This window comes from Lycorma delicatula, chromosome 1 (assembly GCF_047948215.1).
Source record: "Lycorma delicatula isolate Av1 chromosome 1, ASM4794821v1, whole genome shotgun sequence".
Lineage (NCBI taxonomy): Eukaryota > Metazoa > Arthropoda > Insecta > Hemiptera > Fulgoridae > Lycorma > Lycorma delicatula.
Genome location: NC_134455.1, coordinates 160,810,331 through 160,835,000, shown reverse-complemented (window position 1 = coordinate 160,835,000; position 24,670 = coordinate 160,810,331). Strand labels below are relative to the sequence as shown.

Genomic DNA, 24,670 nt, shown 5'->3' with positions numbered 1-24,670 from the left:
TGCCATGCTTCAGTGTTTTTGATAGCCCTCTTCAAAGAACCAGGATATCAAGAGTTTAACTGGCATCTTCAGTGAGATAGCTGCAGTAGTGACTGGAAAGCATTATGATGTGAATTTTTAAAATATAATAAATAATTTTGATTCATTTTATCATTAATAAAAAAATCATAGCTGCATATAAATTTTTTGTTTTGTTGATAAGATAGTAAGTATTTTCAGTTATTGTTATTTACTTCGGTATTATTTGTACTTTATGACATTTTTCCCAGTAGTTATTGCTTATCTTTATTCTCTATATGATTATTTTGCTTTATGTTATAATTAGAATTAATGGCAAACAAGAGCAATTTAAGCTACTTTAGTTCAGTTTCTTACTTCACCAATTCTTCCAGTATAATGCATAAAACAGTAATTTGTGGTGTATTGTTTAAGTACTTCTGTATGGAATTCATACTTTAATGCGAGTGTAGAGAATATATTTATAATTTACACTACATTCATACTTTATTTTATTCTTTTACTTGTACGTAAATTTTAATACTTTACTTGCATTTATTTTTTAGTACTTTTTTACCTTTATACTTGATGTTGCGTATTTATGGGTTAGTTTGTGATGTGTCATAACTGGTAGGTGCATGGGTAAACGTTTAATCCTTTTTCGCTTTGCTATATGATTGGTTTCACTATCTGTTGCGGTTGGTTTGCATTTTTACACTTACGTTTCCATATTAAAGATCAATAGGCTGGGGTCTGGGTATATAATTTGTATATTAGCTTTATATTTTATATTATAAAAAAGTATAATTTAAATTTTTATATTATTGAATTCTGATTGGAATACTTAACATTAAAAAAAAAAATAGAATATGATAAAATAAATAAAATCAGAAAATTTATTTTTGTATAAAACATATGAAGCTACTTTTTTTATTATCCTGCATTTACTACAGATATAGTTAGAAAAAGTTGTTTTTTTAATGAGATTAAAAAATCTTATTAAAGAACAAAGTTTGTCAATTTTAAATATCTATTGAAAACTTAGATAAAAATCTCTTTTTTATTCATTAATAAATATTAGATTTTCATTAATGTTCTGTCCAGATATTACAATTTTTAAGTGTATAGAACATTTCTACTGAAGTCATAAATTTTTTGTTTACAATTAATGTAGAACAGATTTTTTTTTACCATTAGAATATTTTTATTTATTCTTCATTAGTAATGAAGAATTTACGATGTTTCAAACAAAACAGTTTGTTTCTACTTTTAAATGTTTATGGAAGTTTATGTAAAACAGCTGCAGCATTTGTTGTGCTAGATAGAACACTTTGCTGCTGGAGAACCAATTACAACAACTATGTAACTTTTTTAAATACGTTATTGCAGATTGGAGCAAATTGTAATAATTAAAAAAAAAATCAATTTGTTGTAATTTTTAATCTTATTGATATACTTAAGCTACGGTATAATTATTTTATTGAATATTCATTATTAGCTGAATTATTAAACTGGATAAAATGATAGTTATAACCCCTAATTCTATGAACTTATAAGTTTTACAAAAATTACAATTTTTGATTTTTAACTTTTTTTAAATTATGGGTGGTTAAAGGGACTTTTGGAACACATTGTACAAATTACTCTTACATATACTTTGTGATATATCTATTCAGTGTAAATAACGATATTAAGTGTGACATTCTACCTAACACTATACAAATTTGCAAATGCTTACTGGAAATATTTTGATTATAACATGTCATACATTATGATTGAGTCAAATAATATAAACATAATAAAATAAGCTGAAACTGTCCGAAGTTCAGGTTGGCTCCATGACATAGAAAATGGTGGCTCTGCTTAAAATGTGTACTGTGAAAGAATAACATACTTTAATAAGGTTTTTTCTGAAACTTTAAAAAACTGTTGAAATTCATTTGCAGTACACTCATAGTCTGGTAAAAAGTAGTATTAACTATGGAAATTGTTTAATTGAATTGAACAGTTCAGATTGGACAAAACTAGTGTTACTGATTTTCATTGTAGAGGAAGACTGGTGGAATTCTACTATTGCTTTGCAAAATCATAACCTGGGGGCCAAGGAGTCTGGTACTGCCTGACCCACAATACTGACATCCCAGGGCTTGTTGGCAGCAGTATGGGCTTCGATAACTTTATCCATGGGACAGTCCCAAGGGCTGAAGTGACTGACTTACTAGATGGCATAAGACTTTGGCAGAGCAAGGTCACAGCAACCCACCCTTAACCTGGCTCCACAGCGGGGAAAAGGGATGGGCACTTCTCGTCCACACTCCACCCAGCATCAGCAAAAATAGATCACGTTCATGCCTCCTGCCCCTGCAGCAAGCAGCAAAACCAGTCCATTGCATGGAGGGTTGGATTTGTTTTATTTTTTTTTAAGTTTTAGGGGCATCGACTGCTGTGGTCATTAGCCCGTTCCACATCAAAAAGAAAAATTACTTTCCCCTCCTTGTTAAAAACACAAGTGACAGTAGACATTCAGTCAGTGTTCATTTAGCAGCTCATCATTCATTTATCAATCATTTTTCATTATTTTATATTCATTTCATCATTCATTTATTAGCTCAATGTTCATTTATTCATTTATCAGTCAACATTCATTTACATTTTCACCAAAATACTGTTTTTTTGCAAAAAACTCTGTTACCTTTTTTTTTTTTTTTTAACTGGCCAATCTGATCCATTGCGTCAAGATCTTACCATTTTCATACTACCATTAAATTATCATTAAAAAAAGTCATTTCTTTATTCCAAATACTGATACACTTTTGTCAGTACAAGAATCATGTTATCACTATTTATTATTATTAATTTTATTTATTTTCATCAAATAATTAATCATCAATGGACACTTCATCTTATATATTCACAAATCTTGTAAAATAAATTTTTTAATTTTATAAAATAAATTATAAATAATTTTATAAAATTACATTAACATTTTATAAAATAAATTTATTCTTTTATTTTTGTTTACCTGTTATGGCAAAAATAAATTCAACTATTCATTTCATTTATGCTCATACTATTGTAACTGTAGTGGAGATTGCTCTGAGAAATTTAGTAACTTTAATAACCCTTAACTTTTAAACAGTTTGAAATGAAAAATTTTAATTTTTTATTACTTATTAGTCCATAATAACTATTGTTTTTCCCAGTATCTAGCCTTCCCAGTTTTTGAAAGCTCCAAAAAGAGAGAGGGCTCAAAAATTTTAACTGTGAAGATAGGGTATATTCAAAAACTATATTCTCTACAATGAAATCCTGATTTAGGAGTTTCAGTTAGTAATGGATCTAGAAGGTCCTTTCAGAGATAGGGTTATTCACCAATCTGGTGTGTTCTTAAGTTCATTCCATTGATCCATTTATCAGTAATTGATCATTGCTCATGAGAGATGGTCCCATCACCATTAAAAGTTAAAATGGTTTCTGTGCAATCTAAATCTACTGAATTGTTTCAATTTTTTCTAGTAAAATTTTTGTGAAAGATTTATTACTGTAAAAAAAAATCGAAAGTAATCACCTGAACTTTCTTATGCACTTAGAAGATGATTTATTTGGCAAAGTTTATTTTAAACAGTATCTAGTTGATTGAAAACAAAATGTACCAATCAGTTACAGATAGGAAAACAGGAGTACCACACATAGCTAAAATTCATGTGCAGTCTTAAATAAGATTTTTAGTTGCATTCTGCCCGCTTTATTGGTATCCAATAGTGGTTACCAATAGCAAGCAATGTTATGACCAATACATTTTTTTTTTAATTTTTAATATATTGAAAGTTAAATGCAAGGTTAAATTATGAATAAAAAAGAGAATGTTACTAAACAGTTAAAGTATGTATACATCGGAATTAAAGTGCATAAGCTGCGCGGACAAGGAAGTATCAAGGGGTGTGGTGGAACTGGAAGAATTTCACAGATTTATTTTGTAAAAGATTTTCAAAGTTATCAAGTTATACAGAATAAATAATATACTATTATTTATACTAGGAATTGTATAATATTATTAAATGACTACAGGTTGGGCACATTTTATAACTATTTTTTGATCTTAATTAAATAAAACAAAAAAAAAAAATATTGTCACAATCATAAAATATAGTGACGGACAAGTTTGCTGTTATAGCAGTAATCTATGTTATGTTATTACTTTCATACCTATACAAAACATTAAAAATGTATAACAAACATATAATTTTGTGTGTACACATGAATATAGTTTATTGTAATAAAACATTACACTCTTGCCTTTATGCTTGCTCCTTAACGGTTCCTACTACCTAGGTTTATGTTGTAATAAATTGTATTATATGTTATGTTATGCCCCGAATGTAGGAGTTGCTGCTTATTTCGGATTATTTGTACAGAGATTGGAAATCATTCATTAATATTTCCACCAGTTTAGTATTCTTTGTAAAAAAAATGTTATCTTCTTTTTTTGTTTTAATTGGCTGTTCTGGTCAATCGAACCAAGATCATACCATTTTCATACCACAATTAATTGAATCATCATTGAAAAAAATGTAATTTCTTTATTGCAAATACTGAAGGATTTTTTGTCATCGTATTTATCATTATTAATTTTCAGTACATAATTAAATACATAATGTTAATTATTATGTATATTATTATTTACATAATTTAATATTGATTTCATCAATAACAAAAAATAAATTTGAATTGAAATAATTGTTTGTTGATTCAGGTCCATTAGGATCAGATGTTTAATATAATAATCACTGTGTTTATTAATTTCATCTGATTGAAGGTCTGCTAAATTTATAAAGGAATTGTGTTAAGTTCAGTTCTTAAGTAAGAATACAAATTTCTTTCTATACAGGTGGTACACAGATGACTACCATATTTTCAAACTTTAAGCCGACAACTTGTTTTCAAGTAAAGATTTCATTTTAATTTCCAAGACAGATGTGAAATATTTTGTCATATTTTTAATTTTAAAATATTACTTCATCTGTAATTTCATAATGATCATTTTAATTGTTTCAATATTCAGCTTTTAAAAATGAACATAGGTTTTTTTTAATCATAACTGAAATAACTGCTAATTGAAATATGAACTTGGTAATTGAAAAAAATGTTGATTAAGTGATATTATTAGGCAGTTAATTAGTTGCATTAATAATGAAATTGGCTTTAGAAAAGAAATGCACTGAATTCTTAACATTTTCTGACCGTATAATAGCATGGTTTGAATGAAAACATGAGGAGTTTGAAGAAAGAATGCATAATTAAATCTTTCAAATACTATACAGTACAATAACTAATATAAATATATAAATGTTCAGATATACTTATTCAAATAACTTTAATATACAATTTAATTTAATTAATTAATCCTGCTGTAAGCATTGAGAAAGATGCTGTAGACAGCCATAAGTTGTATATGAAGACATATACAAATGTACAATATACAAATAACTAATGCAACTGTACAAATATAAATTATACATTCAAATCAAACAGCTTTCAAACTATAACACAATAGAGTTTAAGGCTGCATCCTGACCCCAAAGGGAAAGATCCCGCCATGTGATGATTCCAGTCGCCATGCCACCTCCTCCATACCTATCCCTCCTATCCCTGATGGGCTTTACCAAAGGTCATCTTTTTAAACCCACAGACTGAATAAAATAACATCTCTCGGCTAACAGCTTGGCCTACATCAGGTTGCCACCAATGTAAATGCCACAAATGACATTCCCATTGGTGTAAGAGCGTAATCAATAAATACAAAACAAAACCAAAAATAAACTACTCAAACAAAACTGAGTAGAAGTAAAATATTTAAATTTTGAGCTATAGCCCTACCAAAAAAATTAACTGAACAACATTACAAAATAACTGAACAAACACAAAACTATGGAGCACCTATCTTGGCGACAAGAAAATGTCCAAGCAGTCCCTAACCACCTAGGTAACTCGAACTCCCCATCCTACATGCCCCTTGCAACTCACTTAAGAACCAAACATTTCATAAATTTCTCCATAATTGACCATTCAACCTGATTTTTCCAGTTGACATTTAAATCTAAAGTAGACCCAATATCCCCCAGCTAGCCCACTACCTCTAATCATCTTTTATCATACTGATGACAGACATAAAAATGAAAGGCATTAACAGTTGAGAAAACATTTTTTGACTTTTCCCGTGGAGTTTGGATAAAGAGCTGTTTTGGTAAGCCAATGTTTTATAATGTAAGCCATACCTGGAATACGCTATATAAAGCTGTTTTGTGAATGTTTTTACACTTCTTCATGTTAATGTCAGAAATTTCAGTAAACTCTATGATCTGAATTCACTTGCTATCAAGAAACCAAGTTTTATACCTTGGGCTTTGATCATAACTTATGTATTTTTAAGTTCAAACTGACATCTCATACCTTCTTTTTATATTGTTAAAGAACTTTCAGGATCTACTCTATTACAAGAATGGTCCAGAATGTACTACAAACATTTATAAAATCCAAAATTTGTATAGAAGTTCCAATTAAAAAAATGTCCCAGAATGATCTATAATGCTCCAAAATATTGTAGAAACGTTTAGGAAGTTCTACAAATTTCCAAAATATAGTAGTGGCAAAAAATATTCTAGAATATTCCAGAATATGAATGTGTAGAATGATCAGCAATTAAAAAATAAATAAAATATTATAATGTTCTAGATTGTTCCAACTGCAATAACGTTAAAAAAATATCCAAGAATGATCTAAAATGCTCAAAAATGTTCTAGAAATTTTAAGGAAATTAAATTTAGTTAGTTTAACTTTTAGGAAGTTAAAGTTTATTCAGATTTCCAAAATATAATAGTGTTAGAAAATATTTTAGAATATTCCCAAATGTTCCAGAATTTTAAACTTTTATAGTGTTTTAAGGTTTTCACCCCTCACCCCTTAGTGAGAGGTGCTAAGTTCTACCCCTTGCTTCTCTCACCCCCTCTTGAAGTACCAGGTATGGTAGGAATGTTTAACACCCACAGTATTTTTGCTCATTTAGTATGTAATTGTCTCAAGTTTGGTTGATTGGTCTTGTGGTTTAGGAAATATGGAACAAACTTACATATATACAATGACTTATTTATATTAAGATTGGCTGTTTAGATATAATTTGTATTATAATTGGGTATTGGTTACTTGTTTTATAATTACATTAAAAATACTAACAATATTATAACTGGGAATAACTTTTTTTTAGTCAATAAGTTTTTAAAATAAAGTGGTTTGTTTTTGGAATTAAATTGCTATATTTTTCACTTTATAAAAAGTAAAGGCTTGTTTAAGTTATCAGATAAATTTAAAAAAAATTATTTTCCTATAATGCTGTAATAAATTGCACAAAATAAAATTAATGAAATAAGAATTTTATCTCGTTTTGTAAGAGAGGATTGATAAAATGATTTTAGTTGAATGAAGTGACTAAAATTTCCCATTTGTATGAAATTGATTGGTTAATTAATAATTTTGTAATTTTATTTTCAGGTTTATTCTTCAGGAATTAGGCCATTATGATAAATTGAAAAATGTAAGTTTTCATAAATTTTTTTTATCAATAAGAGTTTTTTGTCATCTATGCCATTTTATTAAATTTTTTACTTATAGTATTTTAATTTTATGAAATATTTACTATTTTTACAGCTATTTTCTAACTTGTAATTATAGTTATTTATATATAGTTATTATAGTGTATATATGGGAAAAGTTTGGTAGTGTAGTAAAATCACTAAGATGAAAGAGGATTATAGTAGATTAAAGTTGTTGAGTAGAAGAAAAACTATGCTATGAAAATCCTGTTATACAAGTAGGGGAAAGATACATAAAAAGGAAGTGACATATGGAAGATTTAATGGCGTTAAAATGTAATAAATTGAGGCAGTCTACAGAAGTTTATCTCCACAAACTATTCTGCTGGTGAAATTAATTTTTTCAAGAAGAGTACTACCAATTAATTGCATTGAGGAAATGTTATTACAGTAATAAAACTGTAATCAGTAAGACTTGCTTTAATAAAATATTTTCAGGATAGATTTTAATTATTATAAATGTTAATTTTTTTATTAGTTGCCAGAAAACAGGGCGTTGGAGGGAGTGTGCGGTGGTCTAATTGAAGCATGGAAGTTGTTTAAAAATCCTAAGTGAGTATGATAGTGTTAATTGAAGATATTTTGTATAATTTATCTATCCAGAAATTTAGAACTTAATAAATATCTCTGTCAACTTGATAAGTTGAAAATTACTAAATGTTTACCATTTTGGTTATACCATTAGACAAAACTTAACTATCTGGGAAAACTACCTATCATCATCATAATAGAAGCAGGCAGATTAATAAGCAATGTAGTGACAAGCAACAAGCAAATCATAATATTCATATTTTGCTTAATGAATAGACAGTAATTTTTTTTTAGTTTATAAAAATCCGAAAAAAGGTAATATATAAGAGTTATTATTTTTAGTACAGGAAATTTAAATTCTTCCATAAAATCAATGAAAGTAAGTGTATCTTCAACATTTTAGAAATGAGCTTCTTAAAGCTGCCATTTTGAACTTGTTCGTGGAAATTGTATACTTAATTTTTATGGAAACCTAATGTTATTGCAGACTTTTTGAAATAAATTTTCTGTAACTTATCAAAATTTTCTTGCATCTTTAACTGTTTTTTTTGTCTGTAACTTGAGCAAAATACCACTAGAATAATAATTGAAGTAACTTGATGTAGTAAGATATAATACCCCATATTGATATTGATCAAGTAGTAACAATGTAGGCTATATTATGCAGTTTTACTTGTGGTGTTCTTATCACGATATTAGTATGAGATATAATCATCCTTAATATTTTCATTTAACAAAAATAATAAATAAATGATCAGAAAAACATGCAAATATTTGGTTTTAAAAGGTACATTGGAAATCCAACAGAACTTGTAAGATTCTTAACATTCATTCAGCCAAAGATAGTTTCAAAATGCTGATATAATATCGATTTTAAGTATACATCAAGTATTTTAAATATATATCAATTTTAGTACTGATGTAATATTAGTTTTAAATATAGTACAGTTACGCATAAAATTTTATTTTTTGTTTTAATGCTGTAGGGTGTTGATGAAATATTTTTTTTTTGCTGTAAATAGAAAGAAGCATAGATACAATTGTTTTTTTATTTATAGTTTTGAACTGTTAATAAATAATACACTCTTGATTAATTGACTTAAAATTTATGCTTGTCAAGAGTATATTGCTTAGTATTTGCAATACTAAGCAGCGTGGCTAGTTAAAATAAGTTGCTTATATTATAAGTTTTGACTACTAAATTAAAAAAATAATAAATAAATTGTTACACTTAGCTGTGTGGATGGTACCCATAACCTATGAATAAATATATAGCCCGTAACATGAATTATCAAACAAGTGGAAATCGTTAAGAGCTTGCTTAGCTTACAATAATTTACCCTACAACTAATGCTATGTGCAATTAAACTACAAAAGAGAGTGAAGAAAAAGTTTAAAGATTACATTTTGAGATATATAAGACATAAAAGATATCCAACAAACAAACTTAAATGAAGAGGTCATATGTTGACGTTTTGATTTGCCAGAATGGTAAGAGTCCAGAAGGAATGTTGCTTAGTTGAATTGCATTATGAGGCTGGATTCATTCAATTCTATTTAAAAATTTAAAAAAAAAAATATTTTATGAATAATTCTTTTTTTATTAGTAAAACTGTTCCTGCTCTGGTAGATTGGCTCGTCAGATACACTGCATGAGCTCTTTGTATAGTACCATGGTGCAGTTTTTAGTAATGGTTTATTCATAAAAGTGTATTAATTAAAATAATGAAAATATATCATTTGGAGGTAGGTTTTTATAACAGTGTGTTTCTTTAGTAAAAAATTGTGAAAGTTTTCCCCTCAATTACCACACTTCATAGTTCAATTTATTTTTTTACTAAATTTGTATTCAGAACATGTTATACCATTATCAGATCTGCGATACAGAGAAAAATTTTGATTTCATAATTACAAATACTGTGTGGTATTTAAAGGTAATGCATTAACCTTTAAGTTAATTTTTAACAATGACCTTTTTCCTTCAGAAAAATAAACCCCAAAATTTTATTATAAAAGAAAAACAACATGTAATTCAATCTTTAGTCAGAGTGAAAAATGTTTTAGAATTTTATTTGGTGTATTCAGCAGGTAAATATCTTAACATATTTACCCAAAGGCATTTATTTTGAATATTTTTAAAGGTTTTGCTACATTAATTGATGCAAAACTTCAATATTAATGCTGATAGTCCTATAAAAATATATTTCATACTCAAAGTATTCCAAGATTTTTAGCCAAGTTTTTAGGGAAAATTTTTTTAGTTGCAGAACACTTTTTAAATTATTTCCATATTTGATACAAAGATAATCTCTAATCATTTAATTGTTCGGTCATATTGGAGAGTTTTAGGTAATTTTTTTACACTTTTATATGCGTTTCATTTTATAATATTGAAGAAATGATCTCCAGTTAAAAATCAAAGGAAATTATAAAACTACTAGTAAAAAAAATTTTAATGAATTAAATATTAACTTTTTTTTTAGTAAACTTTTTTAATGAAAAGTGCTTCAAAATTTGAAATAGGTAATTTTCCTTTGTAAAATCATTTTGGCTGGTAAGATACTGGTCACAAAAACTTTGCTCTGAGGTGCATAAAAGTTTGTAGAACATTGATTCATGTAAGGTTATCTGGGTTTTTATAATTTTATACTTTTTAGGAATGCATAATGTATACTATGCATTGTGTACTTTGATGTTTACTTTTTAAGCATGTGTGCATTTTTTTTAAATTGGTTTTTATTTTATCTTGTTTATTAAAAATACATTATCAGCTAGGCCTTGAGCCTGGCAGGCTATTAGTTGTTAGTGCATGGTGGAAGTGTTTGCTTCTGATGTGAGAGGGGAGATACTACTGCTGTATCCATAATAATTAACTAAGAACACTGTTGTATTAATATGTATGCTTTTTATAGAAGTTAGTATTAGCATCAGATATGTGAAAATCTGCCTTAAGCTGCTGACCCTACATAATACAAAAATATATTATTATAGTTAGGAATTTAATATGACATTAATCTATCAGCAACCCTAAAAATGAGATTATTATTCTTGAACATAAATGTTTATAGTTGTGGATTGAAATGTCAAAAATTTTATTTTTGATCGTATTTAATTATTTTATATTTTATAAAGGTAGTGGTATGATAAAATTATATTTTATTAAAACTGGTTATGTGTATGTTTGCATAGGGCTGTTATTCTAATGGTAATTGAGGATGTTGTGTATAACATATGCGATCAACGATTTCATGAATTTCGTATTTCGGAATTAAGTCCAAAAACTAGAGTTATACGCCGAACTCTTACAGATCTCGCCCAAAGAGCTACATTGGATGCAGATAAAAATTTAATTATGTGAGTATCAACAATTTTTTCAAATTTGTTGGAATTATTCTGTAAAGATTATGTGAGGTTACTGTAGCATTAACATCTTTCAAAAAAATTCTGTCTTAATCATGTAAAGAATTAACAAAAGAGTTATTTTAAGAAATTCTTGATTAGATAAAATTTTTTTTAATATATTTTTAAAGAAAGTGAGTGTGTGTGTATTGTCGCCGAATGGCCAGCATGTTTAATTTAAAACCTTGTGGTAGTCCTGAAAAGGGCTGTTTTTGCGTTAGATGTGAAAAGAGGCTGTTGGGTTCGGAAGCTGGTCTCTTGCGAAGTCGATTTGGCTGTAGTCAGGGAGTTGCAGCTTATCCATTGAAATTAGACTGGGCTTCCCCTCAGTGGCAGTTGGGTCCCCATTACAACGTGGCAGTGTGCCCCTAGAGCCCTTCTGAACTAACATTCATCAGGATTAAACTATTTGATAATACATCTCATTAATATGTAATTTATAAATAATTATTATGAATTTGTTAATTAGTGTATTTAGTTTGAATCAATAATATTAAAATTAAAATATGATCTTTATCTACAGCATAGTACAGGTACTTTATGTACAGCATAAATCACGTATTATTTTAATCCCAATTTATCCAATAAAATGCATAATTATTTAATAAAATACGATGACCAAGTATGTTACTGTAATAGTTTAGGTAGTTCAATAGTTAAAAGCATATTTTCTGCCAATTAATTACAACTATTTCATAAATTTTATTATAATAACAGTAAAAACCAATATTTTACTGTACTTACCCTACAATGAAATGGTTAAAAAAATGTTATGGTTTTATATATCACTTAACTATTAGCACTATTTTAACAATCAAGTTATAATAAAGAAGTATTAATCATAGCATATTTTATACAAATTGAAAAAACATCATTGGTTACTTTTTCAAGTACCTTCTTTTTTTCACTCAAGTGCCTCAATCCATGCTCATGTCATCTGAGTCTTCATCACTGCTCTCAGAGTCAGAATTAACTCTAATGAGATGACGAATGATTTAACGAGGTTGCCAATCTCACTTTCCTTTGATAAGTACTTGTATTCAATTCTTTTTACGTAGTCACACTTCCTTACCCAGTCTTCTTGGCCCATGCTAGCAATCTTCTCTTTGGTTAGCGTTTGAACTTGAGGAAAACTACAAGATGTAGCGACATAGCTTTTAACATCAGCCCATATGAGTTCCATTGGGTGGTGATCCGGATGATATGGTGGCAGTCTTAAGATATCATGACCCTTCTGTTGAACAACTTCATCAAGGATATAGCAGCAAAATCTAGGTTGTGCAATTTTACCAGTTTGTAAAGCTCAGACACATACATAGCATTGTGAAAGTAATGTGTTTCACATGCAAATCTTTCTTATCTTGTTTTCTGCTCTTTGTGTTCAGGGTGTTATCGATTTGAGCTTTATGGTAAGGAGCATTGTCGAATAATTGAAATAATCCTTAGATCCAAATTTGGCAGCAATTTTTCTTTCATTCATCATTTCATAAACATGTCACTCTTTACATTATCGTGATAGTCCCCAGTATGATTTGTTGCTTTCCTTTGTCAAGGCATCTGGGACGATACCTTTTTCACTGTAAGTATGAATAATTATTAATCTGTACCCTTTAGAGATTGGATGTCGGACACCGTTGTTGAAATTTTCTGATTACAATTGATTTTTTGGTGACTGCTAAGTATGAATGATTCATCAAGATAAATTATGGGCCGTCCTTAATTTGTGAAACACTTTATTGCCCTCAGATAAGAAATTCTTTGTTCTTGAACGTCTGATGTTTCAAGTAGTAGTTTTCTGTTAAATTTACTTATAATATTTTTATACTACTAAAATTTATTTTGGGTCCTCCATTGGAAGCCAAGATCCTTTAGAATATATTTTAAACTGCATTTCTGCCATTGAAAGTTAATATCTTTTGTAGCTCTTGTAATAAAATTTTCACTCTAGGAAGGCAATGTTTTTGCAGGTGAAAATTATAAACTGGTCATCTTACCATACATTTATCGAAGTCCTCCAGTCCTGTTATGCCTTTTAGAAGTTGGTTGTTTGGCAGGTGTTGAAAAATGTTTTGTTTTGTTGTCATTACTATCTGTTATTTTTTTCAGTTGGCTATTGTTGTCACCACACACTCAGACACACCACTTGCTGCAGCAGTTCTTCCTCAAGCTTTTTGTAAAATAATTGTCACAGCCTTGTTATCTGCTTCTTCCTTCATAAACTTGTAAACATTAACAATAATTTCTCTGCCTTGACTATGAATGATGTGTCCTTTCAATTTCGATTGAATGCTGTTGTCCATTTTTAAATTTTTTTCCAAACACAAACTTTTTATATATTACATTAGTACCAACAAAACTACCATAAAATTAATTGTTTGTAAGCATAAAATCACTATCGCAACCCTTTATTTCATTTATTACAGGAAGATTACTATATAAAAATCTTACGATTGTACACAACTTCGCAATCCTAGATTGAAGACTGTTAATTTATAGAATCTGTTTGTAGTTTTATAAAAGGATATTTGGGGGAGAATTATTTAAAAATGAATTATAACATAGTCACCAAACTACAATAATTGGTCGTTGCTACTGCATGTTGACATTAGTCATTGCATCAGTAAATCCTTAGATAAATATTAGTTTAAATACGATAATGTAATAATAATAATACCATAGATATAATAATATGTTAACTGTGGTGAGTCATTGCTTATTGATTTGAATGAGACACTGTGAAAGTGTCATGCTGACAGACAGTCAACATAATGTTTTTGGAAGAGAAACCCCTCTCTCCACCGTTCGCCAATCAGTCGGCTGCCTGGTCGTGTGCGCAGATAGTTTGGCACAATTTTATGTAAAGTTTATTATTTTTTTTACATTATTAATATTTTATGATAATTTAATTTCATAATTTAACATGTAGAATATTTTAGTTAGGTGTAAAGTGGTTTTCTGTTTTATATTTCACCAACCTGAATATCATGCCATTCCTACTGAAATGCAAAGTAACCCTATAATACCCTTAAAGCACCATTTTCTTTTTTGAAATCAACTCTGATTAGTGGGCTTGTATCCTCAGGTGCTTTACATGTGTAATAACCAAGAGAAAGATTGGTGGGACAAGTTGTATAAAGCAAAAATTTAACGTGCATCTTTCTATAAAGATACAGTATATTGTATGCATACACTGCCAAAGTACTCTGTAACATATGTTTATATACATTCATTTTGCAGCTTACAAATTACCTACATTAGTGTAACAACTGTGTTTTAAAATTATTTTGTTTTTTTCTGATTGTATATTACATTTAATTTCTCTTGACTGAGTTTAGATCTTCTCAAGAAAAGGATAATTGTCTTTATTGAAGATTAATTTTCTCAAGGTCATCTTCAATATCTGTGTGACAAAGGTTGGTAGATTTTACTAGTTCTCACTCCATTCTTTTGCTGTCTTCTCTCATTTCATTGAGTAGATGGACCACCTGTGTTAGTGAGATTTTTCCCTTTGATGCAGACATTTCTAGAAACAAGCTTTCTCTCTTCTCTTTTATGCATGATTTGCATCTCCATTTATTTTTATTGTAGGAATCGATTTCATCTATTTTCAGGTTTTCACAGGCACCTTGAAACTTCAAGTTGCAGTCACAACAAATTATTCTGGATTGGTTCCATTTATGAACGATTTATTGCAGGCTGTGCACAGCATTTTTGCAATTAAAAAATCAAATTACTATTAAGAAGATACGTTATTAAGAATTGCAGGATCTCTTCACCTGTTTTGATAGACTACCACATTTCCTTAGAAATGGATTAAATGTTTTTTAAGTAGTAAGGTTAAATGACACATTCTTGTCATTTTGTGTTTAAATTGGAGTTTTTAATGTTGTATTATGACAAGTTTGTTACTTTGGATGATCTGTTTTAACAAGACTTTTCTTCTGATTTGGTCACTATCTTCAGGTATTGTGGGAACATTTTAGTTTTGAGGTGGGCTAATGACCATAATGGACAATGTCCGTAGTCCAAAAAAAAAATATTATATTTTTCGTAAAAAAAAATAATTACCAAAATATTAGTGTGCATATTTTTTATCAATGTATTGTCAATATGAAACAAAGCTGCATTGTTTTCTTTACAGTGTTATATAATCCAAAAATGGTATTCATCTTCAGATTTCTTATATCAGAATGAACAAGAAATGTTGTCGAAGAAAAAAAATTGAGCATTCCTCTTTGTTTCCTTTTGTTAATCATTTTGTGTTTTTCTAAAGTAAAATTTATAACTCAGGATCAAGTAAAGGAATCTTAAATTGTTTGTTGCACATATTTACACAAATTTTCTCTAATAAATAAAAAAATATGGCATAAACAAGTTCACAAATTTGCAAATGATGACCTGTCAGTTTTTTAGTTCATATACAAAGATGTAAGAGTCATTAAAACCGTCTTAAAATATCACAATCTGATATTTAGGTTTAGAAACTCTTATGCAATTATTTATAAGTATTTTTTTTTGTATTATTATATTATTGCTTTCAGTGACAATGAAGTGGTAGCTGTTGTTTATTATAGATCAGCCTATGAACCTTTACAGTTTCATAGTCAAAAAGAATGGGATGCTCGCCTTCTGGCAGAACGATCATCAGCAATAAAATGTCCAAGTATACACTATCACCTTGCTGGCACAAAAAAGGTAAAACTATTTTTATTTACCTTTTTGGTCAAAATAAGCATGTTTACAGGTCTGTGAACATTCAGCAATGTAATTTATATATAACTCCATCAAGCAAATTTTAGGTTACTAGTCCTATTAGAAAATGATATCATTGGAAGAGTATCTGTAGGATGATGTACATTCCCAGATTACTAACTGCACTTTTTGAAAAATACGATAGTTCTAAATAATATTTGTACATTTTGAACCTTACTGAATTGTATTTAGCAAATATAAAATATCAGAAACACCCTTTGATGAGGTTTATTTCATAAATCAACAGTGATTATATACTTTTTGCTGATGTTTAAATAGTTAATAAAGTTAAATAGTTAATGACACAAAGTTAAGTAGTAGTTAATTAGCAGAGAAATTTAATATAGCAATAAAAAGTGAGGGGTAATAAGTTTGAAAACAGATTAGGTACTGATTTTCTGTTCTTACAGTGTAGAATAGAGTATTTTTCTTTTCTTTTTTTTATTATCAGTGTTGCAGAGAAATACCATTTACGTACCCCTCACTATTGGGGCAGTGTCAGACTCACACAGGTTCGGCTAGATGTTATTAAGAGCCTATGTGTGCCTGCGCCCTTTCCTTTCTCTTTCCTGTTTAGCCTCCGGTAACTACCATTCAGATAATACTTCAGAGGATGAATGAGGATGATATGTGTGAGTGTAAATGAAGTGTAGTCTTGTACAGTTCAACCATTCCTAGGATGTGTGGTTAATTGAAACCCAACCACCAAAGAACACCGGTATCCACGATCTAGTATTCAAATCCATGCAAAAATAACTGACTTTACTAGGATTTGAACGCTGGAACTCTCAACTTCCAAATCAGCTGATTCGGGAAGATGCATTCACCATTAGACAAAGTCAGTGGGTCATGTGCCTGCACCCTACCGACCAAAACTCTTACTTCACTGTTCTTCTCCACCCAGAGGTGGTTTTGCAATTAAGTATAGCACAAGCCTGTGGATGCCAAAGCAGGGATGCCCAGGAGTCCTACAGCTTCACCACTGCCACCCACCCGTGCAAGCACAGACAGACAACAGCTCTACTGAGGGCTGTCCCCCCCCCCACCACCAAGACTATTGATTACACTTCTGACTACTACATTACGATCTTGAACTGCAATTTTACTCACCTTGAAATTGATACTCACATACTTGCATATCGCTCAACACCTCAGTTGGAATACTGGTACTACTCGTCGCTTGCTCAGGGTTACTGGAGTCCCCCCACTTCAACACCACTGCCCATCTGTGTAAACACAGACAAACAGCTCCCCACAAGAGGCTGTCTTTCACCTCCTTGCATCCCGCACCTTCTTATGCAGCACTCTGTATACAAAGCTGGACACCACAAAAGAATTTATCACTATCTGCTAGCATTACTCCAATAACATTGCCTGCATCTATCTGACCACTAATCACCATACATCTTCTTCTTTCTCTTTCCCATCTAATGCATTGGAAAAAGACATGTTCAGTGTGTCCCTCTGACCACAATATTGGCATTCCAGATTACCTACCTTGTGTCTTCTGAACAGGTAGGCTCAGAATGAGCCCTGGCTGGTCAGGAATTGGGTGAGCCAATAGTTCAGCTCATCAAATCCCCTCCCAATCCACAGCTCGACCTCACCTATTAAATGCCGGGTCGATTCGCCTTTTTGTGAGGTGACCCACCTTAGAAGCGAGTTCTTGGAAAGTCTTTTCTTAACTTGTACCTGAATTTCTTTTTTGTATTCTTCTGTAAGCATAGATATTAAAATGTAAAAATGAGTAAGTAACAGTTTTTACAGGTAAGTTATGTAAATACGTTTTTGTTAAGGTATTAAGGGGTTGATCCTGTCCATGTTCCTCCTAAATGACAGCAATGTAGGGTAGTGGGCCAAAAAAATTATTTTTCTGTGTTTTGAAAACCATTAGAGACCTTATGAAAGTGAAAAATTATTATGAATTCTTTATTTGCCCCTGTTTGATGAAAGTAAACAAAGTTAAAATTATTTTAATATTTTGAAATTTTTTTTTCATAGCAGTATATTTTTTGTGTTTTATTTAAAAAAAGAAAAAAAAAACAAGAGAGTAATTGTACATAAAAATTATATCATACAAATTTAGAAGAATTTTGAAAAATCTACATTGTTGTGAAGCAAAGTTATACTTTACCTCAACCTTGTAGCACTACTTGTTTGTGAAACAATTATAACTGAATGAGTTTTCAAATTTTTAATCTTAAAATTATAAAATGGCGGCTGTTATCTTTTTACACAAGCACATGAAATGTGGGGGGGGGGGCTCATTACAAACAGTAGTGTAGTAGAGAGGGAAATTTCTATGGCCAAGTCACTCCTGCTGGAAATTGAACATGGGGTCTCACCTCTGTTTCTGAGTTGAACACTATTCCCAGTATGTTTCTTAGCAAAATGTTGGCTTTGGAAAAACTTGTTTTTTTCTAATTTGCTGAAATTGTTGCACTGTTACAATTAACAAATTCACTACAAAATGATCTTTTTTCATTTAATTTAAATGGATATTGCCTTCATAAACTAAAAAAACAAATAAATAATTACGTGTATTTCCTTTCTTGTTTTTTTTTTATGGATTAATTGTAATATTGCATTTGATATTGTAAATCTTTTTTTGAACATTATTTTATTAGTTTTTATATATAAATTTATGTTGAGGGTTTAAGGTGGTAGGAGATCTGCCAGATAAGGCAATCCCTTCCAATGTTTTATTTTCAAATATCACAGTAATCATACGTCTGGGATAGTTATTTGTATTCTACATGTATTACAAACGACAAACATGATTTCATTGGAAAAATCATGTAAAATATAAAAATAATTTTTTTACTTACATGTGATGAGAACATAATCCTAACCTCACTAAATTTTGAAGATTCATATATAATTATAGCTATATTGAAGTAAAAAATTAAATAATTAAAAGAAATAAATGTTCAACCAGAAAGTGAATGTAAACAAGCTAAAAGTTAATATATGACATTAAAACAGAATTTTGTCAAGTTAAAATCTAAGCAATCTTAGAAAAATAATTATTTTTCTGAAACTGGAGGTTATGAATTTATCAAGGAGATTGAATATTTAAATAAAATTAATTCTAATTAAGTAATAAAAATATTATATTAAGGAATCTTTTCACAGTTAAAAGAAAATATTATTCTACAACATAAAACCTACACTCAAAAAAGGTTTGTACAGGTTAGGTTGTATTCTCAAATTACAAAAAATATTTATCCTGAAATAATAAGCAATCTACCATTAATTATTATAAAGTCTACAAGTGAAAATGTGTCTGAGGAGACATGTAATAAAGTAAAACAAAAGATTATTTAAGGAAGATGAGTTAAGATAAATTATCAACATAGTCTTAAGATTGTACTTAGTATCAAAATAATAGAAAAGACACTTAACTAGCATTATTATATGCTGTTGCTTACATTCTACTTTTGATAGAAAAAAGTGTTTATTGGTATGAAATTATTATAGATTATGCATAGTCTATAATAATTTTAATCTAAATCTATGTTTTAACTGCTGTAATTACGAACATAGAGCTAGAAAATGTACGGGTGAAATTGCCTGCAGAACTTGTGCTGGTAATCATCATGATATAGAATGCAAAAATAATGAATTTAAAAAGTGTATTAAGTGTCAGTTTCAATATTAAATATGAAAGCAGACTGATACATCACCTAGCTGATGATGAAATTAATTGTGTGAAATTAATTGCTTCTCCATAGAAGTTTACAAAAAACTAATTATCCATTTAACCCAATCTAATATATACTTAGTCTGTGTTCAGCAGTCTAGAAGGTTAATAATATATATATAATATATATTAGCAATGAAGAAGGAATTGAGTTGATTTCAATTAATGAGTATGCTGTCAATGAAGAAATCATTGAAAAAGTATCTGATTTTTAGTGATAATGATTTGTTATTACTGTTAGTTTACATAAGAAGTTTGAAACAAAATATTGTTAAATTAGTTAGATCAACTTATCTTACAACCAAAGATAATTATTTGTACTGGAGCTTGGTTAAAGCGAAAAAAAAATTTCATTGATATTAATGGTAATACTTTACATATGAACAAAAACATTTTAAACAAAGCAGATGGAGTTGTGGTTTTTATTGACTGTAACATTTCACATAAAGTAATAAATAATTTAGCATATTTATTTACTATACATATACCTTAAAAAATAAAAATATTAACCAAAGTGCTTTGTACAACATTATGATTATAAAAAGGAAATCTTTATTAAGGATATCTATAACTGTTTGATAGGTAATAAATAAATAAAGATCATACAATATTAGGAAATTTCAATATTGATATAAACAAAAATGGTTTTGAGAGTGTTAATATGCTGAGTGTTAACTTTTATGAATTGATTTGAACCTTATTGTAATATAAGTATTTGAGTCTGAAGTAATTTTGATAGATCATTCATAGACAACGCTTTTATTAAAATCTCTTGATATAAAATCTTTATGACTCAATTATCAGATTACTGATCATTATCCTATATTTTTAAATATTAATACTGAAATAATATCTGAATCTTTTAATGACCTTTTCGCTCACATTGATTTCAAAAAATTGTTATTATTAAATGAAACTTTAGCTTGGGAAGATGTAGATTTTGTAGATAGTGTAAATGAAGCAATGAAACTATTAATTGAATTAATTGCTAAAACTAGGAAAGTTAAAAAATTACATAGTAAAGGTTCTAAAAAACCGTGGGTTTTACAATATATGTTTAATAAAAAGGAATAATTATATAAAAAAAATAAAAATGATATTTATCTGAAAATTAAACACCAAATCCATAATACTAAACTATTGGAAAAGCTATTGGAAGAAGCAAAAGTAAACTTGAAAGAAAGAAATTTATTAAGCTACAGAATAAACAAAAAAAAAAAAGTTTGGAATTTTGTAAATCAGTAGTTAGGAAAAAATGTAAAAATATACAAATTGATAAATTAAATTGCCCCATAAGTAATGAGCTGATTGAAACTGATAAAAATTTAACTATTATTTTAACAACTTTTTTTGTAATATAGGTAGTATGATTAAAAACATTTATGTTAACAACTTGAACAGTAAGCACATGAGTAAAAGTAGAACTAATGTTAAGTATATATATATGTATATTTTTAGGTCTTAACTTGTGAAAAATAATGAAACAAAGAAAAAATAAATTGAGTAATAAATCAAGTGAGATTGATGGGATACATACTTCTGTGATAAAAGTATTAAGCAATAATATTAAACTTATCACTGCTTTAACATATTTTTACAATTTAAGCTACTATACTGGTGTGTGCACAAATCAATAGAAAATGGCTGTGGTTATACCAATTTTTAAAGTTGGTGATAAAACCAATCCTGGAAAATGTAGACCTATTTCTCTTGTCTCTTATTTTGCGAAGATGTATGAAAAACTACTACATAATAGAATTTTGAATTTTCTGTCTATGGTTTATATAATATTTTCAGTATGGTTTAAGAAAGGGTATTGAAATTAAAAATGCAATTACTGACTTATGTGGCATCAATTACCAAAATCTAGATAAAAGAAAACCCATAGCTGCTATGTTTTTGGATTTAATTAAAGCCTTCGATATTGTAGACCAAAAGTTTTAATGGAAAAATAGAAAAAAATCAGTATCAAAGGTTTACCTTAGTTACTTTAAAATTATCTGCTGAATTGAAGACTACGTTAAAATTAATGGAATTAAAAGCAATCTACAAGATTAGAATAGTGGCATTTCTCAGGGAACCATTTTTGAGTCTTTATTATTTATATTAATAATGTATTTGTACTAAAAAATGTGTTAAAATTTTATCTTATACAGATGGCTCAGTTAATATGTTATGAGAATTCTTGGTTTGAATTCTGTAATGAATTGGAAGAATAACTTACTGAATTAAAAGTATGATTTAGATTCTAATAAGTTAGCTCTAAATGTAACTAAGACTGTTTGATTTTTGGTAATTATTATGATTGAATTCCCGCTGATTTTAATGTTATCAACAATGAATTTGTTCAAAGAAAATGTTACACAAACTGCTAAGGTATTATCATTGTACAACATTTCAAATTGGGTTGTGAAATTTCAAATAAAAAAAATACTGTTTTCATACGTAGACTGAGCAAAATTCTTGCGTTCAAAATTTAATTACTATTATTTATGGAAATATTATAGTATTATTGTAGCTGCGGTATAATTGCATGGGGATCAGCTAATAGAAATCAAATAAAACAAATAAAATAGTTAACATTGTTAAAAAATCAAATAAGTATATCAAATTACCACTTAATTTATATTTAAAATTTATAGGTTATTAGAATCTTTGAGTCATCATTACTGTGGAATAGCCCTAAACTAGATAAACACTTGTAAAGTCTCTGATATATAAATCCATTCAGTTATTGAGAATATGTAAAGAAATTGGCAGAAGGAATCATAATAAATGATACTGATATGTATTATTTTAATAAACTTCTCTTGAAACTAAAAGCCTAGTATCAAGAAATTATTAAAAAAAAATATATTAGGAAGGCAAGATGAATGAAGGTGAATTAAAACTATTTCAAATTGATGAATATTTAAAATGACTGTGTATTGGATGGTTTCATTATTTTTGTTTTTAAATTTTAGTTTTAGGTTTTTGTACTTTTTTTATTTTTATTACGTGTAATTTAAAAATTTTTTTGTATTTGTACATCTGACTGTATACAGATGTCTTGAACATCTCTGCAGAGTACTGTTGACTCAATGTCTCTGCTGTGTAATCGAGTATATTATGTAAATAAGTAAAATAATTACAACAGGTGTATAATTTAATTTTGTAAATAAATAATAAAGCATTACTAAAAACTACTGTACATTAAAAATGTACTGCAAGATATGTTGAACAAAGAGATTAGCAAAGGATAGAACAAGGTGGAGAGCAGCAGTTATGACAGGATCTGCTCTAATGGCAGAACACTATGACTGAATGTTCATTAAAAAAAGATACGAGTGAAGTAAAAAAAGTTAATGTAGATAGTTCTAAATCCAGTATAGATTGAACAATCCACGGCAGATCTTCTATTGATGTGTATTATTTGGTAATAGTATTGTACACAAATAATAACCATACATATAAACAAGTTTCTTCATCTCTCTTAGTGCACTTTTAGCTTCTAGATATTTATTCATTTCAGGTAAAGTAGGTCAGAAAAATAAAGAATATACCACATTTTATTATTATAAATGTTAAAATATGAAAAAGTCATTATTTAAGATTCTTAGAAATATACTGATATCTTTAAAAAATACAATATTTCATAGAAAAAGTAAGTTCTGAAACTAAAAACTAACCATTGAATGTACTTAATCAACCTTACCACTTTTAACTGAATCACTTGTGTGCAGACATGTACACATACACTCAAACTTTTACCCTCCTGTTAGTGTATTTAGCTAAACAATCAATTACATTTAAATTTACAGGTTTTGAATAAAAATTATTTTCATATTGAACTATTGATAAGGTGATGTTTAAGGAAATATTTATTATTGACATTATAGATATATTCCTTTATTAAATAAATATTTTATTCGGATTGGTACATAATGATATATTATACAGATATTGTCTTTATAAAATAAATTATAAACATAAAAATACATTTTGAGATGTAAAATAGATATGATTAAAGTCGATATTATTTATTTAAATACATTCACATGAAATAATGTTAAGGTAGATATGTTCAGTTTAAAAAATTACTACAAATTAATTCACAATTCAGAAACTGCTATTTGAACTATTAAAAATTAATTTGAACAAGTATTTGGGATCTAAAAAAGGATCTAGAAAAATTAGAAAAAAAAAATTTTTAATTGCCTAAAAATTCATTGAAATAATATTGTTTCTATAAAAGAAATCTTTTAATTGTGTTTTAAATAGATTGGTGGGAAGTTTTTCTAATCTTTTTTCAAAAATTTTCTTTTTACAAAGATTTGAAAACTTCCCACCAATCCTGTACAAATGATTCAGTAATTTATTTAAAATTGTAAAAAGGCTTGTTCTTGAAAGTTGCAAATTGTGTTGTTGTACAAAAACACTTCCGTTGTCTGTTTTGGTAAACGTAGATCTTATTCATTTTTAAGAACTGTACATCTGACTGCATACAGATGCCTTAGCATCTCTGCAGAGTACTGTTGACTCAGAATCAGTTTGTTCTCTATCTTTTTAACAAAGATTTTACATTTATAAATATAAATGTAAAATTATGAGGATAAGTTATATTTAATTTTCTAAATCTAAGTCTACAAATTTATACTTATGG

General features: G+C 28.4%; 1 protein-coding gene across 3 annotated transcripts in view; it reads left to right on the top strand.

Annotated features, from left to right (window-relative positions):
- Positions 1–24,670, top strand: part of LOC142324909 (glutathione synthetase-like) — an 89,184-nt gene that overhangs the window by 47,309 nt on the left and 17,205 nt on the right. For all 3 annotated transcript variants that reach the window (XM_075366038.1, XM_075366057.1, XM_075366048.1), the window contains exons 6-9: positions 7,543–7,585; positions 8,122–8,195; positions 11,364–11,528; positions 16,115–16,268. In XM_075366038.1, coding sequence (XP_075222153.1) covers positions 7,543–7,585; positions 8,122–8,195; positions 11,364–11,528; positions 16,115–16,268 — 436 coding nt within the window. The remainder of the gene's footprint in view (positions 1–7,542; positions 7,586–8,121; positions 8,196–11,363; positions 11,529–16,114; positions 16,269–24,670) is intronic.